General features: G+C 37.4%; 1 protein-coding gene across 1 annotated transcript; it reads left to right on the top strand.

The window, feature by feature from the left end:
- The first annotated feature begins 4,010 nt into the window (after positions 1 to 4,010).
- LOC141846615 (triacylglycerol lipase SDP1-like) lies at positions 4,011 to 8,640 on the top strand. The gene is made up of 4 exons (XM_074734650.1): positions 4,011 to 4,658; positions 5,637 to 6,503; positions 6,724 to 6,867; positions 6,955 to 8,640. Exons 1-4 carry the CDS (start codon positions 4,101 to 4,103, stop codon positions 7,870 to 7,872), a joined length of 2,487 nt encoding a protein of 828 aa, XP_074590751.1. The 5' UTR covers positions 4,011 to 4,100; the 3' UTR covers positions 7,873 to 8,640.
- The last annotated feature ends 286 nt before the right edge of the window (positions 8,641 to 8,926 follow it).

The raw sequence follows: 8,926 nt of genomic DNA, 5'->3' as shown, positions 1-8,926 counted from the left end.
GGATCGAGCGGCTAACTCCCTCTACAGTACCTCGCTGGGGTTGGTCAGAGTGGCGAAGAGGATTCAGAAGAAGGACCCTGCAAGAGAGAAGCTCGTGAGAAGGAGAGCCAGGGGATGGTTCCCTGGCGCGACCACTCCGATGCTTAAGTTAGCAGTTGGAGGAGAAGTGGATTGGAAACGAGAGATGGAAAAAGGGTTTCCGGGTTTTTTCTTGCGTACCTTCTCCAGCAAGATGCTAACCTTTTAAAGGAGAAGAAAAAGTTGTGTCACATCCTTGATGGGATGGGGGTTCCCTCACCGTTATGAACGTGTCCTGAGGTGTGTCAAGGGGCGTATCTAGAGGGATGGTGTAACAGGCGAGCGTGTCCCATCGCTGATTTGCATTAAAGAAGGAGTCACATCAGGCACGTGTCCTCCTCCCCCTTATGAGAGAAGGGTGGGAGGATACGGAGAACATTCATAACGAATGAAGGACGGAGTGGCCCTTGGGAAATGGAGAGATTTGATACGTCTTTTCTGATAGGACCTGTCGAGCGAGGTAAGAGTGCCAGAGCGGAGTTCTACTCCGAGCCGAAGTGGAGTTCGGCTCGGCAAGAAGCCTTATCCCCGTACCGAAAAGGATTTTGATCCGGCGACTGAACTGAAGGGGACTTCGCCTCCTGGCCGAGGTGAAGTTTGGTTCGGTAAGTATCCCGGTATCCTGGCCGTGGCGGAGTTCGGATCCCCGTGAGGCCATGGATCCGAGCCGAAGTGGGACTTGTCTCGGCTCGGATATGGTTGACGGGGGGTGACTGGGGAACCCGACATTTATCCATAGGGACTGCCCAAGTGAGTTACCAGAGGCGTGGACCGGGGCTTGCTTGCCTCACCTCCTTGAATATGGTTACCCCATTGCTTCTTCTGACTTGGTTAACTTAACCTGTCTCTTGACGCCCTTCTCACGCCCATAACACAGTCTTTTGAGTCTCGCCATGCTCTCCAATTTTAGTTTCACACCTTAGATAAGTTATTACGAATTTTTAAATTTTATATAATTTTGAGTGAATTTGGCATCAATTTATTATTAGACTTAGAAATATCATATTTATTCAATAATAACGTCAATATGTTTTTGGGACTTCTTTGACTCTGACTATAATCAAAATTTTAGAATCTGGACACCACACGACCATTAGTGAGTTTTGATTAAAACTCATTAATGATCTTAAAAACATCAAAATTAACACAAACTAAGACTAATGCATTCTTAAGAGCCTCCTAAGTCTTATTATGTCCTCAAACATTAATTCTACAGCTTAAATAGCATGTTATGGGGTTTTTAAAATTTAGGCAGTTTTATATAATTTGACACAAAGTTACAATTAAACTTAGACATATTATATTCACTCAACAATAGTATTAATGTGTTCCTTAAACTCTCTTAACTTTGACCATACTCAAAATTTTAAAATTTAGATATTATACAACTATTAGTGAATTTTGACCAAAACTCATTAATAACCTTAGGAATATCAAAATCAACTCAAACCATGACCAATACACTCTTAGAAGCTTCCTGAATCTCATTGTACCCTCAATTCTAAATTCCACAACTCATATATCATGCTGTGGGTTTTTGAAATTTAGACGATTTTATATAATTTGACACAAACTTACTATTAGACTTAGGAATATCATATTCACTTAACAACAATAACAATATGTTTATGAAACTCTCTTAACTATAACCATGTCAAAAATTTTAAAATATGAATATTATATGACCATCAAATAATTTTAATCAAAATCCACTAATGGTTGTACAGACTCTAAAATCTGAAAATTTTAGACATGATGAGATTTAAGAGACTCTTAGGAGTGCATTGATTTTAATTTGGAATGATTCTGATGTTGTTAAGTTTATCAATGAGTTTTGATCAAAATTTATTTATAATAGTACAATATCTTGATTTTTCAAGAGAGTCCTAAGAACAAATTAGTATTGTTATTGAGTAAAGATAATATACCTAAGTATAATACTGAGTTGTGCTAAAATTATACTAAGTTGACTAAATTTCATAAATTCATAGCATGCTATCTAAGATGTGAAATTAAGATTTGAGGATACGATGAAACTCAAGAGGATTTCTAGGAGTGTATTGATTTTAGTTTGGATTGATTTGGATGTGTCTAAGGTCATAAGTGAACTTTAACTCAAAACTCAATGATGACCTTAGATGTATTAAATTCAATCCAAATTAATACTATTATATTCTTGAAATTCTTCTGAATGTAATCATATTTTTCAATCTTGATTCTACCCCATAATTAGCCCCTTGCTAAGTTTTAATTTTTTTAAAAAACGTTTTAGAAGGAGAAATAGTATTTTTAAAATCCACTACAACGATAAACCATTTTTTAAGATTTTAAATACACTTCGTAGCTCAAGTGTGTCAAGGAGTATTTTTGAAAAGAGATACATGATTTAATAAATATAAAAATATAATACGTGATTTAGATATAAAGTAAAAGTAAGGCATTCAGCAAAATGCCGTTCAATTTTCCTTTAATATTTAATCTAATTGTCAGATCAATTCATGTAAGTTTAACGTTTTTTGCTCATTAATTTTCTTTGAAACTTTTCACTTCATTAGCAATTTAAAAAATATTATTATTAACTCACAAGTAATTAAATGCTCGAAGAGTTAATTGATATTATTTTAAAACTGGGGGCGAAATCAAATTTGAGTAAAAAAATTTATTATTTATTCTCATCAGCCATGAGAAATAAATAGGATAAAAATTAAAAGAATTATATTTTATCTTATTTTTTCATATTAAAAATACCTTTATTTAATATTACATAGCAATTACAAAATAACTATTATAATATATATATATATAAATTATATATCTTTTTAGTTCAATTTGATAAAAAATATTATATATATATTATTAATTTAGTTATAAATTATTTTAATTGTTATAATAGTTTTAAAATAATTTTGATTTACTTGTTATCGGAATTTTTTTATATAAAAGTATTTTATAATTAATTGTTGTAATAATACTGAAATATTTGTTTTTGATACGAATAGATTTTAAAAAAATATCTTTCTTAATAACTATAGGTGCAAATTATTATAATTGTTATAATAGTTTTAAAATAATTTTGTTTAATTTGTTATCGGATTTTTTTTATATAAATGTATTTTATAATTAATTGTTGTGATAATACTGAAATAAATTTTTGTTGTTGTTGGTATTAGTGCTCTCAAACGGACCAATCAATGATGGGACGGACCAACCCACTAAAAATTTATTATATGACGGGTGAGATGGGTGATCCACCAACTTCACGGGTTGAAAAATTTTCCAATCCAATCCAAGACGAGTTGCGGATTAGACGGATCAATCTACGGGTCTATCAAAAAATAAAAAATTTTAAAATTTTAAATTTAAATTGATCAAGTTGAAAATTTTAAATTTAAATTATAATTTAGATGGATAAGCCTACTAATTTATTAAGTTTTCTATTTTAATTTTAAAATTTAAAATAAATAAATAAACTTTCTCAATCCGGGAATCAATTTAAATCTGTCGCGAATTAATTCATGTGAGTCATGGACTAAGTGGGTCAATCCATCTGAATCTATTTTAAAATAGATTAATAAAATTTAACTCAATATGGCTAAATTATTTGATAGGACGAATCAATTTAAGTCCACATCAAATTGAAGATTATAGTTGATACGAATAGATTTTAAAAAATATCTTTCTTAATGATTATAATAATTATAGGTGACGTTTTGATTTTATCCAAATAAATAACATTAAATATGTTTATCTCACTCCTCCTCTGATCTGGATCCACGTGTCTTTCTTGGTCTATTTTGAACGGCGCGCCGCAGTGGCCTGGCCTCTCTCCGGTCTTTATTTATTATTTTATTTTATTTTATTTTTGTTTTGCATATATTTAGCGATCGCAGGATGTTTTTTTAATTCAATATCCGCACGCCACCGTCTCCCAGTTCCTTCCCTTTCCTTTCCTCGACGGGGAAAAGAGAGAGAGAAATTTTGCAAAAGGGGGAAGAAGAGGGATTGGGATCTGGTTCTGATCCATGGACATCACCGACGAGGCGGCGGTGGACGCCTTCTCGATCGGGCCCTCCACCGTCCTCGGCCGCGCCATCGCCCTCCGTGTCCTCCTCGGCGGCTCCCTCCGCCTCCTTCGCATGCGCCTCTTCCTTCTCCTACGCGCCGCCCTCCGCCGTCTCCGCGGTGGCGTGCTGCTCCCCCTCGCCGCATCGCTCCACCCCCGCAACGCCCAGGGAATCCTCGCCCTCGTCACGCTCGTCGCCTTCGCCCTCCGCCGCTTCACCAACGTCCGGCGCCGCGCCGAGTCCGCCTACCGCCGCAAGTTCTGGCGCAACATGGTGCGCAGCGCGCTCACGTACGAGGAGTGGTCCCACGCCGCCAAGATGCTCGACAAGGAGTTGACGCCCAAGATGAGCGAAGGCGACCTCTACGACGAGGAGCTTGTCCGGAATAAGCTGCAGGAGCTGCGCCACCGCCGACAGGACGGATCCCTGCGGGACATCGTTTTTTGCATGCGCGCTGACCTGCTCAGGAATCTCGGCAACATGTGCAATCCCGAGCTGCACAAGGGTAGGCTGCAGGTATCGTATTTATTTCTTAGCGTTGCCGAGTTTGGTCCCTATTTTCTCAGTCTTAGTCTCTCAAGCTTATGCTTCAAGCTTGATAACTTTGATTCGATTCTTTTTTCAAGGAGAGGGGTTAATCTGAGTCTACCTTCATTTTAAGTAACTTGTCGTTGTTAACCTTGCTACTCATGCAGGTGCTTTTTCTTCAATGTTCTTTCTGGTTTTAATTTTCTTAACATATCACGCCAACTACCTTCTAACTATCCAACATTTAAAAAAGGTTGTCAGTTTTTCTTGAGAAGTTAGTTTTGCATGTCTTTAGCGTTAATAACTGATGCACCAAACTTGTAATATTTAAAGCTTGAATTCCGTTGTAAGGATTCTTAGTTGGTAATAAAGTGGAATCGATAAAAACATTGATGCTCATCTGAAGTTTTATCCTGGTTATATTTCATGACAGTTTCAAAATCATATCTACTAGGTTAAGCATCAAGCATCCACAGCTAGAGTTGTGGTGACTGGATTATTTTCTAACTGAAAGAAATAAGACTATGCCATTCAAATTCATATGTTAATAGATCTTGGTGTTGTACTACCATCCTTATTTCTTTCTTGCTAAGGGAATTTATATGCATAGGGGAAAACCCTGAAGGTCTGGTATAGATAATGTGATGGCAATAGCGGGGAGTTGAACAGGACATTGGGATAAATGGTTGTCTTCTGTGTGGAACTTTTTTTTTTGTCCTTGATTTTGAACAATCGTTTAGAAGTGTTCTTATGCATATTATATGTTGTATATTTATATCTCATGTAAAAGGTGTGGGAAAGATATTCCAAATGGGCAGGGGATGAGGGTACTTTTTTTTTTTTTTTTGCTTCCCTTGTGAAATTAATCATTTGGAAGTGATGATTCCTATGTTACCTTATTTCTTATCCTTAACTATCTAGCTCGAGTAAATTGACAGATTGACCACCAAATTGATTGCAATGCAGGTACCAAAACTCATCAAGGAGTACATTGATGAAGTTTCAACTCAATTGAAAATGGTTTGCGATTCAGACTCAGATGAGTTGCTTTTGGAAGAGAAACTTGCTTTTATGCATGAAACAAGGCATGCTTTTGGTAGGTCAGCCTTGCTCCTAAGTGGTGGTGCTTCACTGGGTTCTTTCCATGTTGGCGTAGTAAAAACATTAGTGGAGCATAAACTGCTGCCTAGAATTATAGCAGGATCTAGTGTAGGTTCTATAATGTGTGCTATTGTAGCAACAAGGTCTTGGCCTGAGCTTGAGAGCTTCTTTGAAGATTCATGGCACACATTGGAATTTTTTGACCAGTTAGGTGGGGTTTTTGCAGTGGTTAAGAGGATCATGACACGTGGTGCAGTCCATGAGATTAGGCAATTACAAAGGCTTTTGAGGCGTCTCACGAGCAATTTAACATTTCAAGAGGCTTATGATATGACTGGCCGTATACTTGGTATAACTGTTTGTTCTCCCAGAAAACATGAACCACCTCGATGCCTTAATTACTTGACCTCTCCTCATGTTGTTATTTGGAGTGCTGTAACTGCCTCTTGTGCATTTCCTGGATTGTTTGAGGCTCAGGAGTTGATGGCGAAAGATAGATTTGGTGAAATTGTTCCTTATCTTGCACCGTTTTCGTTGGGCCCCGAGGATAATCCTGGAGCTTCAGCGCGTCGGTGGAGAGATGGAAGCTTGGAGAGTGATTTGCCTATGATTCAGTTGAAGGAATTATTTAATGTCAACCACTTTATTGTTAGCCAAGCCAATCCTCATATAGCCCCATTGTTGAGAGTAAAGGAAATTATCAGAGCTTATGGTGGAAACTTTGCTGCAAAGGTATTTGGCATTATTGTCTTCATGATGATGCCTTTGTTTTTGTTTTTAACCTTAAAATTTGATTATAATAATCAAACTTGTATAAGAAAATCTTTTACTGAGTACTATTGCACCGTATACATGATAGATTACTGCAAGGATTGTAACAAGTTGTCTAGCAAGCAAATGTATGCCAACAACTATTTAAATTTGTCAATCTCATTAGTTGATCTATATGCAGCTTGCTCACCTTGTCGAAATGGAAGTTAAACATCGATGCAATCAATTTCTTGAACTTGGTTTTCCATTGGGTGGCATTGCTAAATTGTTTGCTCAAGATTGGGAGGGTGATGTTACAGTGGTTATGCCAGCTACTCTTGCTCAGGTACTGTTTTCTGTTTCTTATATTTTGTTGAAACTCTGTTTTGAAGATTTCATAGGTTGACGGATTTTGGTTCGCTTCTGGTTTCAGTATTCAAAGATCATTCAAAACCCATCACATGCGGAGCTTCAAAAGGCTGCTAACCAAGGAAGAAGATGCACATGGGAGAAGCTCTCTGCAATTAAGGCCAACTGTGCAATTGAACTTGCACTAGATGAATGTGTTGCCCTCCTTAACCATATGCGCAGGCTCAAGAGAAGTGCTGAGAGGGCAGCTGCATCCCAAGGTCACACAAACTTCATGCGATTCAGTGCTTCTCGGAGAATTCCCTCATGGAATTGCATTGCAAGGGAGAATTCATCAGGCTCACTTGAAGAAGATTTAATTATGGATTCTGCTGCTTCAATCCAGCTGGGAAATCCTTCTGCTGGGCAATTGAACAGAAATAACCAGTCTCAACGAAGCATGTACGACGGAAGTGATAGCGAATCAGAGACTATAGACCTATATTCTTGGACAAGAAATGGTGGCCCTTTGATGAGAACACCTTCCGCTGCTAAATTTATCAGCTTCGTGCAGAGTCTTGAGGTGGAGTCAGAGTTCAATAGATCAAAGGAAGAAGAAGCTGATGTTTCAGTGGCACATCCCAATCCATTGGGGGCTCAGGTAGTTGGTAGGGATCCTCACTATAACAACTCGAGTATAGCTACTGATAGAAGTTCAGAAAATATAGATTCAGTTCCCGGTGCTGCTCCCACAAGCATTACAGTTTCCACCGGAGACCTTTTGCAACCTGAAAGGATACAAAATGGGATTGTGTTTAATATCGTAAAGGTGGGGGCCTTGCTAAATAGGAGCAGTGAATCTGAACCACAGCGAGATCACTCTATAATAGCCGACGAAGAGAATGTATGCGTGGAAATTTGCAATGCCAGTACAGCATCTGACTCTGGTGAGGATGAGAAGTCAGATTACCAGTCACCTTCTCAAGGTGATGCTGACAGTTAAGGCCAGCTGCAACTGATGATAGCAACAACCATGTCTAACCAGAGGACTCTGAGATCCATCTTCTCATGGTATTTCCAGTTCCTTATTTCTGAAACTTCTCAAACTATGTTACTGCTCAGATATTCCCTCGGCATTTAAGGGAACAAACATTAGTCGATGTGCTACAGAAGGTCCAAGAGTGGAGTTATTTGATAGTGTAAAGATGGAGAATACAAATGTTCTACCACACACACATAGAATTAGTTGAAATGTAAGAGAATTGGACCAAATGGAGGATACAAGTATTCTTTCATGCGACGGTAGTATTATTTCCGTTGCATAGAATTTCATTATCCTCGTATGTTTATTCTTACTGATCAGGAAGCTTTACGAAGGATAATATGTTAATACAATTTCATCAGAACCTTTCCCATTTCATCCCAGAAGGAGGGGAGTATCAACTGCAAGCATAACTAGAGTCCAAGTATTCTTTCACAGAAGCATCAGAAGCTTTCCCATTTCTTACCGGAAAACTGAATAGAGCATGCCAATCCTGAATTATTACCTCTGAGATTCGATATCTTAAGGTAATCTGCTCAACTTCTCATCATGGTTCCTCATTTCTAAAACCAGAACACATAGCAACATTTTGAGACATTCTGGTTCAAAACTTTGGCATGTAGCTTTGCCTCTGTGCTCAACATGTTTCAAACTTTGTTGAATCAAAGGTTTGTTGTAGTATTGTTTGATTAAAACTAGTAAATGATCTGGTATAATATTACAATTAAATTCTCTTTTGTATTCCATGGACCCTCTGGGTGCTTGTTCTGCCCTTCTTTATTAAACTGTTAAATGATCTAAAACTAGTTTAATTAATTTTACAATCAAGCTCTTCTCTCTGTTCGTTCTGTTCTGAACCTTTTTGAGAAGTTGGATAGTTCTTGACGTGGATAAATCGACCAAGATAAAATAAAAATTGGATACACATATAAATAAAATTTAATTTATGGTATATTTTCATCCTTGTATATATATAAAAGTTACAGAGTTATAATATTTGATAGAGACTATTTTC

The sequence above is a fragment of the Curcuma longa genome, chromosome 15 (genome assembly GCF_044706935.1).
Source record: "Curcuma longa cultivar G26 ecotype Majalengka, Jawa Barat chromosome 15, ITB_CL_G26_1.1, whole genome shotgun sequence".
NCBI classification, from domain to species: Eukaryota; Viridiplantae; Streptophyta; class Magnoliopsida; order Zingiberales; family Zingiberaceae; genus Curcuma; species Curcuma longa.
Note: the sequence above shows the minus strand (reverse complement) of the source record. Positions and strands in the feature narration are given on the sequence as shown.

Excerpts from the sequence above, each read along its gene's own strand:
- LOC141846615 (XM_074734650.1), top strand. The coding sequence starts at position 4,101 with ATGGACATCACCGACGAGGCGGCGGTGGACGCCTTCTCGATCGGGCCC. Across the intron at positions 4,659-5,636 it reads TGCACAAGGGTAGGCTGCAG|GTACCAAAACTCATCAAGGA; the intron begins GTATCGTATTTA and ends ATTGCAATGCAG. Across the intron at positions 6,868-6,954 it reads TGCCAGCTACTCTTGCTCAG|TATTCAAAGATCATTCAAAA; the intron begins GTACTGTTTTCT and ends TTCTGGTTTCAG.